The 19,742-nt window shown below is 46.8% G+C and overlaps 1 protein-coding gene and 1 long non-coding RNA gene across 2 annotated transcripts in view; one reads left to right on the top strand and one right to left on the bottom strand.

The window, feature by feature from the left end:
• LOC135315794 (uncharacterized) overlaps positions 1-19,742 on the bottom strand; it is a 212,058-nt gene that overhangs the window by 89,631 nt on the left and 102,685 nt on the right. The window lies entirely within an intron of this gene.
• VANGL1 (VANGL planar cell polarity protein 1) overlaps positions 1-19,742 on the top strand; it is a 46,063-nt gene that overhangs the window by 16,514 nt on the left and 9,807 nt on the right. The window contains exons 5-6 of the mRNA XM_064466044.1: positions 16,110-16,243; positions 19,577-19,709. Of these exons, the coding sequence (XP_064322114.1) occupies positions 16,110-16,243; positions 19,577-19,709 (267 nt within the window). The remainder of the gene's footprint in view (positions 1-16,109; positions 16,244-19,576; positions 19,710-19,742) is intronic.

The raw sequence follows: 19,742 nt of genomic DNA, 5'->3' as shown, positions 1-19,742 counted from the left end.
ATTCTGTCTGTGGCTGGCGCTCTGGCTGAGGCGTGGGGCTGGAAGGGGCGGTCTGTTGATGGGGAGAATATGGAGACATGCAAGGACAGTTTAGATTATTCAGGAAGACTGGAGAAGCAGCCTTGTGTCTGTGCTGGAAAGGTGGTTGTAGCTATGATGGTGTATGCATGTACTACTTGTTGCTGCCTCTGGGCTCTCCATTTGGTACCATGCATCCTTGCCGCACCCCAGCACTTTTAAAGAGGTCTTAGATGAATTGTGGGATGCCACCTGGAAGGAGGAAGTGTGCTTTAACAGGTGTAACAATCTGACTGCCTCCTGAAATCAAAATCTTGCTGCCTCAGTCCAGCCTCTTGTCCTCTTCATGCTTCCAGATATCTTGAAGGTTTTGCTCTCTGGCTGTTCGTGGAGTCTTTTCTTCCTCACAAGTCCAGTGTGCTCTGGAGAAGCTGGTGGTGAGAAGGCTCTTGAGACATCTTATCTTGTTCAGCGTTGCTTCTTGGAGTAGCTCTGGATTTTCCACAGGAAAATTGTTAGGTAGAAGCTTTCAAATTCTAGGTCCTTTCTGATGTGGCAGGGGGAACTTCTATGTAAGCATGAGGAGAACAGGCTTTCGGGGGGAGAAGGGAAGAAAACAATAGTTCAGCCACCCTTCTGGCAAACCATATTTTTGCCAGGCAGGGTACAGACAGGTTTTTCCACCCTCCCTGACTCCAAACGTAGCAAAGAAGCTGAAAATGCTGAGTTAAGTATTCTACTCCACCTCTGAGGGCTCTAGGTCCAGAAGGGTAAGCATATTTGGGAGTATTTCCCCAAATTCATATTATAATGAACCTATTAATAGGCTGGCTTGGTCCCACCCCCAGCACTTTAGCTGTAACTTTTCTTCTGGGAGACTTGACTGCCAAAATGAGCATTCCCTTTGGCATCAATTCAGGAGCTTGTGGGGGGAGGTAAAAATTAAATTGGAGTCCCAATGAATGTGGTGCCAAGTCTCAGCTCACTGACTGCTCTGCTGCTCCTGGTTGTAAGGGTTGCCATGCAGGGGGAATGCTTTATTGGTGGTATGCGTGGGTAGAGAACAGGGGAAAGAAAAGATGCGAGAAAGGTCAAGCCTGTTAAAATGGAAGAGAATTTGAGTGGGGATGCTGGTGAGACTTGTGAAAGCAACAATAAAGGGAAACAAAGGTGGGGAGAGCGACAGTAGATAACTTTCCTGTTGACAGGCCGATAGTTTTGTGAGCTGAGGCTTGGATTTGCAGCTGAGGCTTTGGTTTGTCTCTGCAGATAGGGACACTGATGGCACCGGTCCTCCATAGTTCAGTTCCTTCTGGATGGCTCAGAAACTATGTAGGAAGGATGTTGCTGGAGAAAACCCTCCTTTTCTGTAGTTAAGACGTTAAACATATTCCCTTCCTCTCCAGTGAATACTTTTTCCCCACCCTAGAGCTTTGCTAGTCTAGACAGCTCGAGAAAATGAATGGCTTCAAACATATGTGGTAATTACTGATCTTAGACATAGACTGAATGTTGGGGTCCAGTATAGTCTTGGTTTTCTGAAGGTAGAAATGTCTGAGAGTGGGTCTTCTGCCTTTTGCTCATCTTTGTGGTAGGGATATGAGGAGCAGGGCCATGATAGTTTGTCATCTGTTGGGCTGTATGAAGTACTGAGCACTTCAGTCTGCTTTTCTGACCTTCCTGGCTTGCCTTTATGAATCAGCTGGCTGAAAGCTAGTGGGGCAGCCTCCGTACACCTTTGGAATCGGGGTACAGCTTTTGCAGAGGGCTGTGAGCTGGTTAATGTTCTCTGTCTGTCTAATCAAAAGAAGTTTAGTGCTCAGAAATAGCAGCTCTTATAGAAAAAGCCTGTTAAGAGCGTTGCCTGTATCTGTGTTACCCATCTGCATTTGGATGGATGTTTGCTGAACTCTGGTTTAGAAATCCAAGAAGGGAGCAGCTGCATCCTCAAATCTGAAGAGCCTGTACCTTCCCTGCAGGAACTATCAATATCTTATTGAAAAATCTCATGGCTTGCACATGCTCGCAAAACAAAGTAGATGCATACATGTTCTGTGGAAGGGGAGAACGTTCAGCCTGTCTCGCAGCTGAACTGGAGGCAGCAGAGTAGTTGTTTCTTAGGTGGTGTGTGAGCCCTTACCTTTAATACAAACCAGAGCTGAAAATGAATGGCATGGTGGAAGCTGATGCCACATTTGACCCAGCTGCTTTGGGTTGGTAGTCTAGTATTTATTGAAACTTTTGCATATAAAACTCATCTCTAGGCTGTCAGTATTTACTGATTTGATTGGATGAGCACTCTCTTGTCTGTGTCCCTTGGTGCCACTGGGGCCGTGTTCCCTCGTGAGGGAGCGCGTAGAGAGCTAAGGAGTGGAGATAAGCTTCTTCACACTCCAGCCTGCATTTGTAAGCCTCACATCTGATCTTTCAACAACAAGGTGTTGCTCAAATATGCTTCCCCTTATCAAGGGTGAAATTTTTCTAATCAAGAACACCTCATCAACATTTGAACTCTACAGAGTGCTCTTGCCTGGAGTTGTGTCAACACTTCTCTCTAGGTTCTGCTGTCCTGAAATCTCCATACCTCCCCAAAAGGAAAGCTTCCATGGCATATAGGCACCTTTTGTTTCTGTTTCTAGCATGGTGCAATACATCAGCTTAACCATGGGTTTAGGAAGCTGGATCTTTTGCCTGAGGCAAAAGCACTGAAATCTTGCTGTTTTCTGGTGAAAGAACTAATAACAAGTTGATTTGTTACTTGATACATGAAATAGGCAAGTAACTATAAGATATAAAGTGTGTCTAATTGCATTGGTGGTGCCTAGTGTGGCTGATCAGTACACTTCTGGGATATTTCTGTTTCTAGTCGGGTGGTCAGAAGTGGGACTGCAGAACAAGCATTGGTGCACGTTGGTGCAATGCTGTACCTGCCCAGCTAAATCCTGCTGGAGGCACTCTGGGCTGGTGTGCTCTTCCTTCTACCCTGGGTGTACTTTGCTTGGCCTGTGTTCCCAGGGTCTAGGAGGAATTATGCTGACCCTCCTTTCTCCTTGGGGTTTCTTCAATCCTCACCGTCTTCCATAGCTATAAACACTGTGATGAAAGAGATTGAGCTGATGAGTTTGTATCTTGTTCTGTAGCAAAACATCTTGTTAACTGTCCTGCTGCCTTGATTACAGAAGCTTCCGATAAAAGCATGTTCCACGGACTAGCGATTTGCTGAGCAGCTCTGTTGCCAGAGCCTCGAGCCTGTGTGAAATTAGCCTCGTTCCTGAATGCATTTTCTTTTCTGTCCTGAAATCCGTACAAGGCACCCTGATGAGCATTTGTGTGACTGTCCTCCCCGTCCCCCCCATCACCAAACCTGATGAGCACCAGCATTAAATAGTCTCTCCTCCCAAGAATTTCTGGGATAGCCAGCTAAATGGGTGTTAACTGCGTCTGCAAGTGTGAAGCTCCAGGAGAAGCTGAGTTGTCCGTTCCAGAGCAGCTTCCTTAGCACTAACTGAGAGGTGTCAGGCTTGTCACCTCCAAGGCAATGTCTGTTCCAGCAGCACTTCACATAACTGGGTGTTTACAACCACCTTTTTGCAACTCATCATCTCTGCAGCTGGCCTGTTTCTCTGCGCTCCCATTCCTGAGCTTGCAGAACTCTGTCCACAGCTGTGTGGCATGGGCAGTTGAGCATTAACACCTGTCGAACACTCCATGCCATGGAGTAGGGAAGGAGGTGCTGGCTTGGGGCTGAACTAATAATGCCTTAATGGGAAGAGACTTCTAACCACATTCTTAGCCATTCTTAATCACAGGCCGTACCTTTCCCCGCTCCCGCCTGTGTCTGCTGCCTTGCCTCCAGGAGGATAGTGCCGCAGAGAGCTGTTTACCTGATTGCTCTTGCTATGAGGGTACCTGCGCAATTGCAGAAGGGAATTTTCCAGTAGCCTCTGAAAAAATGTGTGCTGTTGCCTGCTGAGCCGGGAGCAGTCTCCTTTGATGCTCCAGATGAGTTATGGGGCTGCTGCCTTGTTCTGTTTTACAAGGGTCTGTCTGATGGTGTGTGGGGTGTGTTGTCAGCAAAGACCAGATAGGCCATCTTAACTTGGGTCAGAGCAACACCTCATTAAAAGGATGTTTGTTTGTGACAGTAGTGAACAGCAGACTGCAGGAGTGCCAGGTGCTTCTCATTAGAGGGGAGGGGAAAGTCTAGGATGGACTGTCAGTATTTGACTGCATGCACAACTCATCTGGGAGTTTCTGATGTGGTAAAGCCCACCTCCAAAGTCTGGGAGGGCTCTGCTTTTCTGAAAGGAACATGTTTTCCTAGCCTCTTGCCTTTCTGCATATGCTTTTCTTGATCTTTGATCACCCCCTCCGCTGCTTGTGCACACACCGCCTCTCCTCTCATTTTCACCAGAAGGAGCATGGAGTTGAGTGTACTAGACCACAGCCCAGGTACCAGTCGTATTGTGCTCCTGCAAACACACTGGGCAGCAATGGCAAGTGGTGCAGGGTGATTGTTATAGCCTGGAATGGTCTCACATTTTTTGAATACTTAATACTTTAAAAGTTTACAAACTTACTTGTAAGTGAAGGGCCTGCTGTCAATTATTAATCCCCCTGGCTAGCATGGTGTTACTTGTTCCCTGACAGGGAGCTGCTAAGCTTCATTCTTCTGAAAGAGATGGTGTGGAGGAAATGCCATTGGTTTAATCTGCAGGGATTTCCCTTCTCGTTGGTTTGTCTTTCAAAATCAATACTGCCCAGAAGTACAAGAACAGCATGCACTCCAGCCTACCCTGTACTTAAGGGGTTTGTCATGTAATTTCTTTTCCCCTGCTGTCGGTGCCCTCTAAATTGCCTGTGTGTACCACCCACAGAGACAGATGGTCTCTAAGCTGCTGAACAAATTTTGTGGCTCTGAAGATACTTTTATCTTCAAATACTGCAAAAAAGTCCACCCCCTCAACCTTTGACATACGTTTCTTGTGGTGAATAATGAAATACAAATATTCCACGAGGGAGCGAGCTGTGTGTCCTTTAGGGGAAAGGAGGAGGCTCACTTTTAACAAGAAGTGCAAGAAATTGTGAATTTACAGTTCTTGTACAGCACAATCAAGTAATATGTCCAAGAAAAATGGAAGCTAATTCCTGACCCTGCCTGAAGGAATAAGGAAGAGTTAATAGGGGGATGGGTGGTAGTAAAAGAATTTTTTTGTTCTCCACAAAACTGAGGGCAATATTTTCACTTATAACTTGATTCCCCTTCCAGCACTCGCTCCCCTTAAACGAACCTCTTGTGCTTAAATTCCCCCTGTGCAATTTAGGTGAAGTGGGGACCTCAGCAGGCAGTTTGGGGAGAGCTATTCCCCAGCTGACAGCAGAACAGGCTCCTGGCAGAGCAGTAAGGACCTTAGCTGTGGTTTGGGGGCTGACGACTCTGGCTTGCGCTCCCAAAGTCCTAGTGGAGGGTCATCTGCATCCATGTGGGTGCTGGAGTTTTAATGTTCAGCTCAGAACCGCGGGCCTTGTCCCTGCGGCCCCAGTGTTGTTTGTAGGGTAGCCGGGTGCTGGCTTTAAAATGAGGCAGCTGTTGCTTGTGCAAAGCCTGCTGGGGTGGAGCTGGGTGGGGATGCCGTGAGGTGGAGGGATGCTGTGCAGGGAGGGCTGGGCTGTAGTTTGATAGCTGATACTCCTTTGTATGCAAGGATCTGCTAGCAGTAGCATCAATGCAGCCTCTTCAGGCCTGTCCGGGTAGGCTTGCAGGGAAAGAATGCTCTGAGGTGTTGTGACAGAAATCCTAGAAGTTGAAGCTGTTGTACTGACTCAAATGGCAAACTTCATTCAAAGTCTGGCTACGTTAATCCTGTCCCCTGCTGGGGGTCAAGTAAGAGGCAGTCCTCTTTCCTAAGAGAGCACCCTACCAGGCCGCCATTGGAACAAGAGCTGAATGCTGCTGTTTCATAGCAGCAGCATCTACATGTGAAGTCCTATTACAGCACTGAAGCTTTGAATGCTTTATTTGTGTTCCTTCCTTGGAAATAAAGTTGTGTTTCTTAGCCTTCACTTAAAACCCCCACCCTTAGTTGCTTCATAACTATTAACGTAACTTGATGAATTCCTTGTCTAAAGATTTGCCTTATTTGATGTATGGTCAGGCTTTAAATTATCTTTTGAATAGACAGACTCTTCTAAACTTCTTGCCATACCTGCCAGTTCCTGCATATTTTTTTTTCTTTTGAGGCTCAAACTAATCAGAGGCATAGCATATCTGTATGTTGGGAAGAAATGTATCACTCTTATGGATTATGCTACTCCCAGGGACTGGAAGTGGTAATCCAGGGTACCATGTATTGCCGGCTGCTGCAAGGTTCCTAGGTGATTGAGTGGGGCACAAGTTTGAGCTGGAGGCTAATGGGTGCTCTGGAGCGCAGAGCTCAGGGGAGTCTGGTATTTCACCCCTTACATGTCTGCACTAAGTGCCTGTTTAACTCTTGCATGCAGCGTAAACTCTCGGTCTTGTTCCCAGCTCCTGTGTTCAGAAGGTAAAGCACACATTGGTTTCATCCTGTCCCCTCTGACTTGTTTGAAACTCCTTAAATCCTAATTATAACCTCAAGTGTGCAGAAACTTCTGAAAGATGTTAAGCCTCCCTCATTAATACTTGGTACACCCCTCAATTACACAAATGTTTGATCATAGTTTCACATCACTACTTAAACTAATGGTGTTGCAAAAAAATATCCTGTCAACTGTCTGATCCTTCCTCACTCCTCCAAAAAAAAAAATCTTGTCTGGTTGCACAGGGATCTGAATGGTGGAACTGGTAATTTATGTTTCTATTGTCTATGCACTTTATAGTTTGTGTATCTTTCTTCCTGGATTATTTAGCCTAGCTCAATTTCTGCAGTCTTTTTAATTGCCCTTCTGGTGCTTAAGGGTTACAAAAGCTTGTGGTGGCAGAAGAAAGGTGTGATGAGGCAGAGGGAAAGAGGTAGGACAGCGTCCTCTCATGGCAATGAAGGTTTCATTGAAAGCAGTCCTGCTGCTGCCTGCATGAGGAGATCAGTTGTGCATTGCTGCAGTATGCCTGCAGAGCAGGAGCAGTCTTTGGTGGTGCATAGCTCTGTCTGCAAAGGTATGGTCCTCTGCTGAGCTTAGGGGAAGGAGAGTATGAAGTCCTTGCTTCTTCCCCCCTATCCAGCAAGCCTACAGGGGACCAGCTGTGGCCCAAATATGAGGGACAGGTCTAATGTCCCAGGCCACATCCCTTAAGGTGCAGAGCTGGACATGGTGTACCCTGTGGCAGCTTATTATTGAGGGCTTGGTGTAGAGTCAGGTCACCAGCTGTGAGACAAGATTTCTCAATCAGTATCTTGAGTCGTATGGGGCTCAATGGCCTCCGTATTCTGCCCAGCTACGGAGATGTTAGCTGTAAGATCGACTTCAGTGGTGACCCTGACTCTTTCAAATCAGTCATGGATCTGTGCAGACAAGTGGAGCCTGCTTGGGCTGCTGGCAGCTGGGTGCAACACCCACAGGTGCCTGGGGAAGCCACCTTGCCCCTTCTCTGTCAGCACCTGCATCTGCCTGGTGCACCTGTATCTGCCATGCTGAGCAGGTTCATGGGGACAGCTCAGCAGCAGCTTCCTCCCATCATCTTTTCACTTAAGTTGTCCCCTTTGTGCTCTTCTCTCACTGCCCTCCTTCCCAACCTGCCAATTTGCTCAATCGATAAAGGAAGCCTTTCGCAGCTTTGGTTTTGCTTCAGTGTGGGCAGGCAGTAGTTGGGGTTTTTTGTTTTGGTTTGGGTGTTTTTTTCTCCTAAATAAGCAAGTTACTCTTCTCACTAGCTCCCTTGAGGATACCCCACCACTTTGCAAAACCCGTGGCATGGAAGCAGACTGCTTGGTGTGCTGGCAGTGCACTTGGAAAACCCATTTCTGAGCTCTAGCGCATGGATCCAGTACCTGCTGCTCTCCAGATCTGATTCAACTACTAGTGGTTCTGGAGAGTGCTGGGTTGAGCTTGTGGTGCGGATGTCTGGCCAGGCATGGGTTCGGTTCGCTGTGAGTATCTGGGATATGGCAGATACATGGGCAGGTACATATGGGTAGCTCCTTTGCTCTCATCTTTTTTTTTTTTTTTTTCTTTGCATTGCAGCAGACCCTGGGGCAAAGAAGTGCTAGTAGCAAGGGCTCGCTGTCTGCTTGATGAGAAGGTAGCACATTTGTCTCTTTGAATGTGTTATATATGATCAAAGGGAAGTGGATGTTTCTAGTTTGAGAGCTGTTGGGGCATCTGCATGTGGTTATTGGTGTCTAAGGCACTGGTTGAAATCCAACCCAAGCTGTTAGTGTCTGAAAGCTGCTGTTGTGCACTGGCTAATCTGTGAGTTATACCGTTTCAATTTAGTGGTTCTGCTAGGTATCTGCATGGTGAGTAAGTGCTTGAAAACAACCCCCTACACACACTGTTCGTCTTGGAGAGGCGGTCTTGGCGTAGGAGGATGCGAGTGGTTTGCTTTGGAGCCTGATCTCCTGGCAGCTGGCTTCCTCAGCCTTCTGGGGGAGAGGTTTGTCGCACCACATGCTCAGGCTTTCACAAGCTGCTCTTTCAGATGCAGCCCCTGAAGCTGCTCTTGTTGTACACTTGCGTACCCGTCCCAATGGATGGGCTGAGGTAACTGGGGCAACGTACGTTTGCCACATGCTAACAAACTCCTCTTTGCTATTCTGTGATGGGGCTGGAAAACAGCCTTTCTGGTTACCTAGGCTGACCCCTTGCAAAGGCATCCTAGAACTGCATACAGTGAACCTGGGAAGAAGCTTAGGCTCAGCAAGGGCTTAAGTCTTTCCTTTCTTGTGAAGAGTCCCCTGCCTCCCATAGGAAGCTCATCATATTCAACAGATAGAAAATGAAATATGAGAAGTTAGGGATAACAAGTGTACCTATGACCTTTGCCTCCCTTGGCACTGTATACCTTGAAATAAGATGTTCACTGTGTTACTAAGGAAGAGAAGTGTGGTGCTGTCACAGTATCTGACCTTAACACAATGACTGTCTTCTCTTGGTAAATCATATTATTAGACATATTTTTAATAAATCGTATATTAGGATGAGAGGAAATGGCCTCAAGTTGCGTCAGGGGAGGTTTAGATCGGATATTAGGAAAAATTACTTTACTGCAAGAGTGGTCAGGCATTGGAACAGGCTGCCCAGAGAGGTGGTGGAGTCACCATCCCTGGAGGTGTTCAAAAAAACATGTAGACGTGGCACTTCAGGCACGGTTTAGGAGACATGGTGGTGTTGGGTTGGGGGTTGGACTTGATGATCCTAGAGGTCTTTTCCAACCTTTATGATTCTATGATTCTGTGACCTTTTGGACCACTCTTGGAGTGAAAGGATTGCACACTCTTCTTCCTCCTCAGTATGTATTACTACTAATGTCTTGGATTTTTGTCCTAGCTAATTATACTAGCTGGTACCTTCAGCTGTTGGAAGTTGAAGCAAAGGCAATGGGGCTGTTGGCAAAGTATTCGTCAAAACTTGAAGTTCTACCAATAAAGGTGACTAGGAAAAACATTCAGCCCATGTGCTGGTACCCTGAAGACTAGTTAACTTTCTGAAGTGTCAGGCTGGGAAATTTCTCAGGAGAACTGCAGTGGGAGTGTGCCTGTGGGTTTACTGGGGGTTTATGGGTGCTTGCCAAAACTTAGCACTCTGTACTTCTGTAGCAGCATCTTCTTAGTACTGTCCTGGGAATACTTCCATAGAGTTCTTCAGGGAGGCTTAAATAAGTAGTTTGTTCGGGTTGTATGACATAAAGCACTGGGTTCCACACACACACACCACCCACCACCCCCAATGTTTGGTCATATCCTTCTGTAAAATCCTCTATTTTAACAGCTCCCATTTCCATAGTCACAGCTTCTCTTACAAATAAAAAAGATTAGAAAATAACAGCAATGTTAGTAGTAAACTTGCAGGGTCCTTTCCTTTTTCATCCATACTCCAGAGGGTTTTGGCTAGGCTGCTATTGAGGAAAGCAAACAAAACCCAGCCTGAAAATGAATCTTACTCTCCCTTTCTCATTCAGAAAAACAATTAAATCCCTTCTGCATCAGTAGCAAGCTACTGTATTGCTCAGCTGGTGTGTTTGATTCTGTGTTTTGTCTCATGAAACATGAGATTTGGTGTAGAGTGTGTGTGTGTTGGGGAGCACTGTGTCTTGCACCATGCAGGGCAGAAAAGGGGAGATCTGCAGCTAGAGCCTGGGCTGGTGGTCTCCTTAAACTTAGAGCATTCATTCGACAGTTGTTCAGATGTCCAGTGTCGGGAGGTATCGACACATGCTTAAATTCCTGTTGTGGGGTTTTTTTTTAAAAAAAAGGCTGGGAGGGGAGAGAATTGTACCATTAATGGGATGGGTGTTCACTTCCTGGGGGCAGCAGCTGTGCTGCCATCCCAGTGACAGCGTGTTACTATGCTGAGTTTTCCTTCCCTTCCCCAGTAAAGGCTTGACCTTGCAAATTCTCTTCCCTGCTTGACCAAATGCCAGAAGTCGGGTATCTAAAACAAACTCGCTGTGTCTCGGTCGTCCAGTGCCAATTCCAGGGAGGGCGAGGATTGTGCTTGCCTGCCTTAACGGCGTGGAGACTTCAGTTGTGGTTGTCTGACAAGAAAATGTGGTTTTCCTGTTCCCAGGGCCTGTGGTCTTGTTCTCTTGACTCTACCAGACTGAAATGCTGTTGTAGTTACGACAATCAAAAGGTATTTTTCTGCTCTGCTTGTTTAGCCACAGCTGCAGGAGTTCCTTCCCTTGGCATCTCTGCCGAGATCTGACTGTATCTGACTCTGTTTCCTGGAGAAGACGAAACTGTAGCTAAGGCACTGGTGCTACTGCCGGCACTGCGAAGAGCTTCTGCATGACCTCCGTCCCTCTCGAGCCTTGCTTCAAGGCACTGCTTGGGAAGCACAGCGAGTACCAAGTCCCTTGCTCTCTACCAGCTCGCAGGAGATGGCCCCTGGTGTGGCAGTGCTGCCTGGGGAGCATCTGTCTGGGCAGCCTGCGCTGGCCTCACCCTAGCTGTGGTAGGCAGAGCAGGGTAGTAAGTCTGTAGAGGATGGTGGAAATGCCTTCTGTAACCATTTTCAGCAGGGATGTTGGTGTGGAAAGCATTTGAATTTCAGTTGTCTCTTTCCAGTTTTAATTCCAAGGCTTTGGTCCTGGTGACCTTGCTTTGCAAGAGCAGCCAAATGAGGTGAAGGACCAGGAACTCAAGCCCCAGCTCTGCACCTAGCAAAAGAGTATGTGAAGGAACGGGGTTTTCTGGGAGGGAGATGTGATTGTAGGGTACTTCTGGGAAGGTGCAGAAGTTTTCCGAGCCTGTTGGGTGTTAGCTGGCAGCGCTGCTAGAGAGTAAGAAGTGCTGTGGATGAGTAGCTTAGCACTCCAGGAGACCTCAGCCTCTCTTGCCGTAGATAAGCTTGATGCAGTTGTAGGCTGGAGACAGCCAGTGAGGCAAGGCTGGCTCTGCATGGAAGGTTGCTTTGTGCAATCCTCGCTCAGCTTCTCCTTGAGGCACCAAAGCTTCCCAACTGGCTGTGGCATGTATTTTGTGTGCCCAGAGACCTTGGGTTGTTTTGATGCTGTGCCTGTTTTGGAGAACATAAAAAATTGTTGTTTGGAGGAGAAAAGTCTGTGTTGGGAACCATTTGATTAAACAGCTTTAGGCTTCCGCTGCCCTCAGCCTTCAATGAGCACAGCAGTGGTCAGGCCTCTCTGAGTATCCCTGTGGATTTTAACTGTGTGGCTCACCCTAAACTCTGATGATACAAGATTTGCATCCATAGCAAGGCTAAAACTATGTGAGTGATGGCTGCTGCAGCCTGCTGGGTTTGACCCTACTGTGTCCAGTGGCAACTCTGAGCATAGGGGTGTGGCTTCTATATTTTTTCCTTATTTTCTTTTTCACTAACCCTTTACTACCACTTCAGAAGATTCAAAATCACTTTTCTAGAAACCGGCAGGGCCCAAAGCCAGTATTCTGATTATGTAAACAGGCTTTTTCCCTTGTGCTTTGCTTCAGTATAGCACTGACTTGTTTTCCTAGAAATCCTCTTAAAAAGCCAATTTCAGTATCAGTGTAGCTATGTCACAGAAGGCAAATACAAAGCCAAAATGGCCTCTGAGCTACAGAGTGTGGCAAGACCTCAAATATCAAAATCCCATGTAGCAGCAAGTATTGAGGCAAAACTCCTCCTGACTTACCTTTTGAGGAAAAAAAAAAATTGGCAATAGTTGCTGCCTTTGTGTCACATAGTCCCCTCCTCCACTTTCTTGGATGCCCTGTAGAAGTTAATTCATTACTGTTTGTAAAGGGCTGTGTTTCTGTGCTGCCAAATGCCACTGAGGTACCCTGTGCTTCTGTTGGAACAAGCAGTTTGCTTTCCTTGTTGGCAGCATGCTGTGACATGGCCTTCTTCAGGGTAGTAATAATAATTTTAAAAAAAAAAACCCAAAAACCTAAACAAAGCAACCCTCCAACCACGCAAAATGCAAAGCAGCAAAATGTAGAGCCTTACCAATATTGCCTACAAGGAAAACTGAGTTTCCAGTAGATCACTGGCCTGTGCAAGAGGGTTTTTTGGGGTCTTTGTTTTCCCATGTCATAGGTTTTCTGAGTCTGACCTGTTGCATGAAAATGCTTTTCATGTCCTGATGTGCTTTTCTCTTTTCTGGTAGTTTGTTACAATGCCTGAAATATATTGGGCTGCTATATCCTGCTTCGTAGGACATGAGGAGGATCCTCACTCCAAACCTCTCCAGTCAATTAAGTATTGAAACTTTCTGTTCATTTTCTTCCTGCCCCTCCCCATTCTTTTAAAATCGTAAATGCAAAGAAAGCCTCTGTTTGCTGAAGTGCACAGTAAATGAATGCAGTGACCGACATGGTGCTGAACTCCTCCTGAGACACTTTCGTGAGGAAAAAAGCCTCTGAAGGCGGGCTCTGGGAAGACTGCCAGTTTCCATTCCCATCGGAGCTGGCGTGTGGGTGGAGAGGAGGCTTGCTGCAGCCACTTCACCTTGCTCACAAGGCAGCAGAGTGTCTGCCCTGCAGTGTAAAGTCCTGAAAACCTGAATTTCTGTTGGGAGACAGCAGGCTTCCTTAGAGTTTTGCTTTGCTCCTACTCTCTCCTCGGGCTGCTCTGGGTGCTTACTTGCTTGCAGTTACCCTCCTCCTTGCACGTTGTGTTGCACAAGTGTGTTGAGTCCCTTTCTGCTGGGGTTGTGATGGCTGTGCCTGTTTGGGGAGGGGGGTTCTTGTTGCTTTGCAGCTCCTGTGTGGAGCAGGGCTGGCTGTCCTGTGCTGTGCAGGGTGAGGCTTTCCCTTGATGTGGGTGAAGAGGTTGAGCAACACAGCCCAGAAGGCTCTGATTCAGCCTTCTCCTCACTCTTGCTAATTATTGTGACCCTTCTAATTTTCTTGACCACAGCATCTTCTCTTTCCACTGCCCCCCCACCCAAAAAAAAAAATAATAATTTGAAGAGTTGTGGTCCAGCTTTCTTCCTAACCTGCCATGCTTAGGATGGACTACATGGGAGACAGAAATGGGCTGGTAGAAATGTAGGAAACTGATGTTTAATTACAATTCTCTCTCTAGAGAGCAGACTCTATGTGTGATTGGGGTATCTAGTATGCTGGACTGAGCCTGTACTGGATTTGCATCAGCCAAGAAAATAGCTGGGCTTTGATTTTCAGGGAAATGAATGTTGCTTATTGCAACATAAAAGCTTTATTGTGTTTGGATTTTGGGTGCGTGTGCCAATGAATTGGTGGGGTGGTGAGGGGATGGAAGGGGTAGTGGGTGGGGAAAGCTGGTATCCTGATGATAATGTACTCTGTGGGGTCCAGGGAAAATGTGTATGTATTAAAATAAATTTTTCTCTCATGTGCTGTATTGTGCTTTGTCCTAATAGAGCTAGTTGGTCAATGGAGCACCTCCCAGACATTTCCCACTGCTGGGACGGAAGTCCCAATGCTGCCTGAAATAAGCACAGTATATTAGCAGAGTATAACTCTGTTCATTTTTATCTTCTTGTTTTTAGTTGATCCTAGTTTTCCAAATGTTGCATTTTGAGATGAAACTCCATGGAGTTTTACCTTCCCAGGAAGCAGACATGGAAAAACCCAGTCATGTTTGAATGCAGCCAGAAAGGGGAATATGTGCTGCTGCCACATGACTTCTTTTATGAAATTTTGTTTTTAAGCTGCAGCAAATTCACAGTAGAAATCAGAAGTTTGGCAGGGAGAAATAAACTGGCTTTCACTTGCTCTGTGTCAGCACTGATATGTGTGTGGCAGTGGGTCAGTCTGTACTACTTCATTAAAGGAAGATTATTTCCTTGATTAAATAGTGGCTTTTTCTTCCATATCGGTAGCTAAGTGCTTAAACGGAATTGCTTTTAACAAGCCTGATTTGAGGAAATACAAAGGACTGGCACCTGAAAAGTAAAGCTTCTTTAAGATGCTTTAGCTGGATGCAAAAGACCCCACCAAACAGTCCTAAAGATGGAATTTGCTTCAGAAGGTAAATTCATTATCTTAAAGGTACACAGCTAATGAAATATATGGCGCTGTACCATAATACTGACTGATGAAGGTACACAGTGAACAAGTCTGGGTTTGTTCTTCTTCCTCAGTCTCATGAATGGGCTGGCTTCTATGCTTAATTCACTGATCAGTGGGAGGGGGCAGCTGGAGAATGAGGATGGCAGAGGGTGTGTGTGTGTTTAAATTACTGGGGTGTGATGAAAAAGTTTAATATTAGCACAAGGCACAGGAAAATTTAAATCGCTCCTCTGGGAGCACGCATTGAATCAGTGGTAGTGCTGAGAATTGAATTTAGGTCTTAATTTGTTCGTGTCTTATTTTCCCACGTTACCATCCTTGTAGTGTTTTCTTCCTATGTTGTAACATGTGTGAGAATACTTGGTTGCTTTTCTTAGGAAAGGCTTTGTTGGTAAGTGTGAACTTTACAATTAACTGGCAACAAATGTGTTGGCAGTTCCCTTATAATTTTTGTGGGTTCAAAATGAAATTAAGTGTGGGTTCTTAGCGAACTCCAGCTGGCTGAATCGGTGATCTTGGTGATTTGCGAAGCATACTACTGCCAGCCGGACGCCACGCTGGGGCATGGAGCCAGAGCAACATGGAGAGAGCTGTGTCCTAGATCCCGTGTGTGTGTTGGCTTTTTGTAAACACTATAGCTCTGGCTTGTTTTGAAATACGTCCTACTTGTTAGCAGCAGTGCCTACAGACACCTCTGTTGTCGAAACGATTGCAGAGGAAGATACCTCCAGGTTGAGCCTTTCCTGCTGCTGGCGCGTGTGCTGTTCTGCTCCCGTGTGTCGTCATTTTATGTAGAGGGATCCCTTCAAAGGGAGGGAGGGAGTGTCACTGCTCCTTATTCTGTCCCTTGCCTGGGATTTAAGAAGCAATACTGAGGTCATCCCTTCTCCAGCAGCCGTACTCCTCAGGCAGCGATTTTATCTTGCTGTGAAAGCTGAAGAGATTGAGCTCTTGTCAGTGCTTGGATGGAAGAGATCTGAGGAGCTGCAAGGTGCGGCTGAAAATGACTCAAAGGGAAAAGTATCCATCCTGAGCTGGTCTCTCCACCTAGGCCGGCCAGCTACAGCAAAACCAGCTGGTGCTCTGATCTTGAGTCTGGGCAAGGTCTCTGCCCTGCTGCTGAGGCGGGGTGAGCTCTTGTTCTGTATTTTCCCATACTGCAGGCAGCCTAGTGCTTCAGTTTATGTGCTGCCCTTGTTTAGGGATTTCCTGTCATCGTCCTGGTGAGGTGAGGGCAGAGGCGTTTATCTTGTATCTCAAATGAAATTTCAGGTCCTAGAGAGAGGGTAACTAATCTGAGTATTGCACAATCCTGTGGGTGTGACAACCCTGTTCCAAATAATGTGGCTATCTCTTTTTTTTTTTTTAATTTTATTTTAAGGAAACAAAAGAACTCGTTGCATTTTGGGGTTTTTTTGTCTTGTGTTTTTTGTTTTGTTTTGTTTTTTTTTCCACTAGCATCCAGCGAGCTGCACTGGTGGTCCTGGAAAATTACTACAAAGACTTCACAGTCTACAACCCAGCTTTGTTAACAGCCTCCAAATCCCGTGCAGCCAAGCACATGGCTGGCCTGAAAGTCTACAATGTTGATGGTAGGTGAGGTGAAATGTAGTCTCTGAGACTGGGTGGGATGGGGAAGGGCTAGGTTGGCTTTATGCTTTGTTATGCACACATTCTCACCTTTTTGCTTTGCCAAATCGTTGTCTCTTGCTGGAAATCTTCCTAAAGGTGCTGAGTTTGCCGGTTCCAGATGACTTTACAGACGCATTTAGCCCACAATAAGGCTTTTGTCTTTGCCACCTGAAATGGCCAAGTTTTGTGTCAGGCTTAATTATTACATGGCTTGACAAGTGCTTGCACCACTGCTTGTTTTAGGCAGCCTGTGCTTTTTGTCACCCTTGGGTCATCTCCTTGGCTATGCTAGTACAATAAACACAACTTTTAACCTAAATGAGTTTCTCAGTCGTTTCCTATGCCGCTTCCACAGGCAGCCTTCAGGAAAGTAAAGGAGATTGATACCAATGTGGGAAGAAGCAGCAGCCTTAACAGTACATTAGCTATGCCTGGCGTATGGGTGGCCGTGCTCCCAAGTCATTGTGATGCTAAGCAGTTAATGGAAATTCAGAGACAGATAACTATACCTCTTGAGCTTTGCCATTATACAAACCTGTTTGAAACTTTTGGGCTTTAGAGAGGCCTGGGGGGGGAGGATGGCTGGGTGGATCCCCGAGGACACTCAAAGCAGTGAAAACTGGACTTAATCATTTGACACTCTTAAACCCTATCAGTGAAGGCTAGGCTTGATAAGCAGGGTGTGCCCAGCCATCACAGCCTTTATAAAAGTGTGCATTCCTTTGATGGAAGAGCTCATGTTGTGTGGAGAAGCTTTTATGGTGAAGGACGGATAAGTCCTGTGACAAGGTGTGGTAAGGCACATCCTGCCTGTGAATTTGTTAGTATTGAAACGCTTTGAAAGCTGGAAGGGACAAGGGACTTAGCTGGGCAAGGTGGCTCTGTGTGCAGGGTGTGGAGACCAAAATATGACAAAAATCTGTCACACGGGAAAACATGAGACATGATTATTTTAACTTCAGCAAAGCTTCAGTGCCTTGTGTTGGGTTTGGTTGGGGGTTTTGGGGTGGTTCCCCCCCCCCCCCCCCCTTGATTTCAGAAGTTTCAAAGACCTTACTCTAAATTTTTCCCAAACCTGATGCAGCACTCCTGAGTCCATAAAATTAATTGACATTTAGATCCTTACAGTGAGATGTCCCCATCCTGAAGGAGGAAGGGTGCAGAGAAGCAGAGGGAAGGGAGAGGGGCAGGCTGGCTCCTTGTGTGTCCCCTGCTGCCTGGAGTGAAGAAGGTCTCAGGTGGGAGAGAACAAGTTGAGTTGGAGAGGGGAGACAGACAGACTTGCTCTGCACTTTTCTAGCGGTGAAATCATAAATGTCAGCCACTTACTCGCAATGAGGCCTTGTGTGTGGAAAATGAGGGCTTACTGATCCCACAGGTGTCTGCACACCACTGAAACTGAACGGCCTGCCAGGCTGGCTGCAGAACGTGCCATTCTGGTTACTAGCTGGCTTGTCTTCTCCTGCGCTGCAGCATCTCTTCAGGAGGTGGCAGGGTCTCTGTTCCTGCAGCACCTGCTGGGACTTTGGGACGGGACTCCCAAGCTCAGAGGAAAAACTGCTGGTCTGGTAACGTTAGTAACTTAGGAACTGCAAGCTCACAAAACTTCGAAAGAGAAGGAACCAGAAGCAAGCTCCAGATGTGGCTGACAGGCCTTTCCAAGTGTCAAGCTTAGGAGCCTGCCAGGGCCTGAAAACTCGTGCCTTCCCTTCTGGGGCAGTACTGGTTCCCTGGGCTGTTCCTTGTGCAGTGCTGCTGCCTTTGTGGATGTGGAGATCTCAGGCTTAGAGGCATCTTCGTAAGAAGATTCCCATACTTTTTACAAAGCAGAGAGTAGTCCTGGCTGTAGCTTTCCTTGGCATCCTGACAGTCTCTTACAGCCTACATGTGGAAAGACAGTAATGCTGTTAAGGCAGCCTAATTTGTTGGCAGCTTTCGTATTTGATACTGGAGCAGCCAGGAAGGAAAAGCATCTTGCTGTAATCTCTCTTATACAGAGTGGGGAGGCTCACCTTCCAAACCCCAGGAGTTTCATCGCCAGGCATAGTCAACGAGACAAATTACAGTTCTAACCCAATTTTGACAACTAGTGTCTTCCTAGAATCGTATCTTCCATTTCAGGGCTGTCAAACAAAGTCTGAAGTGTTTAGACTCTTAAGAAGCTGTCTGTGTGGATGCTCATCCTTCCCACTGCTGAGCTTCAGACTTCTGTCTTGGAATCTGGTTTGTGCTTTTTAGGAAAAAGTTTAAATGTTGCCCTTGCATAAGCAGAACAACTTTAAGCATGTCTGTGCAATTGATTGGCCTTAACCACTGCTGGTTGAAAGTGTGGGCTTTCAGAGCAGTTAGTCAGAAAAGCAGCTCTTGGTGGTTTGGAGACTGTCCTAGATTTCTCCTTTTTCCCTCTGGGTAGACCCACCCTTGTCCTCTATGTGGATAAAAGGGTTGGTAGACTTTTCTGGGGCAATGATTTTGGTTTTTTTTCCACCCTCTCTGCCCAAACAGCCGGAGCTGTGAGCTTCATCGGGGAACTGCAGAACCTACTACTGCATCTTAAGGTCACTACTTAAAGTCCTGTAATAGACAACTGTCACTTGTCCAAGTGTTAGAGCAGACTGCAGCTTCCCTGTTCCTGTAACTGTGTAGGATCTGATAATAGCAACAGGCTCTGGGAACCTTGAGGAGCTACTATGCATATAGACCCCAGCCTATCCTACTGCAGGACTGCTCCTCTGACAGCATCTGCCCTTCTGGAAAACCCTGTGCTTTGTCTAGAGGTGACCCTGCTGCCTCTGCATCCTGTTTAACCTCCCTGCATGTAACTCACTGGAGTTTGGCTTTTGTTCATTCATCTTCATGTCTCTTGATGTTCTTGTTTGTCTTTCTCCTCTTTGCAACCCCTCACTTCTTGGTGCTCTCACTGTCTTGTTGCTGAAATGTGGTGCGTTCCAGCTGCCCTTGCCTTCAAACTGAAAACATATATAACGGGTGGTAAGTTGCATCCTTGGAATGTGCTCCTCACCTCTGTCTTTGTGTTCGTTGCACGAGATACTTCATCCCAACTAACTTCCCTCGTCCACAAGCCAAAGCCCCCTCTGCAAGCCTGTACTGTCTAGCAGGGTTTGTATCAGAGCTCCTGAGGACAGAGAAGGGTTTGTAGCCTCGGTTGCAAAGGCTGGAGCCACAGAGCACTTGTGACAGATGCTGTGGGGTGCTGGTCTGTCCCAGCCCCAGTCCTGTTGCAATAACACTACCTTTTTTGTCTCCTTTTTGCTCGTCCTCACCTCCCAAAGGCCCAGGTAACAACGCGTCGGGGCAGTCCCGTGCCATGATTGCAGCCGCTGCCCGTCGTAGGGACTCCAGTCACAACGAGCTCTACTACGAAGAGGCCGACCATGAGCGCCGAGTGAAAAAACGCCGTGCAAGGTAAAGGTGTCCCTTCCAGGGTGCTGTTCCTCG

This window comes from Phalacrocorax carbo, chromosome 1 (genome assembly GCF_963921805.1).
Source record: "Phalacrocorax carbo chromosome 1, bPhaCar2.1, whole genome shotgun sequence".
Classification (NCBI taxonomy): Eukaryota; Metazoa; Chordata; class Aves; order Suliformes; family Phalacrocoracidae; genus Phalacrocorax; species Phalacrocorax carbo.
This window is presented reverse-complemented; position numbering and strand designations above follow the sequence as displayed.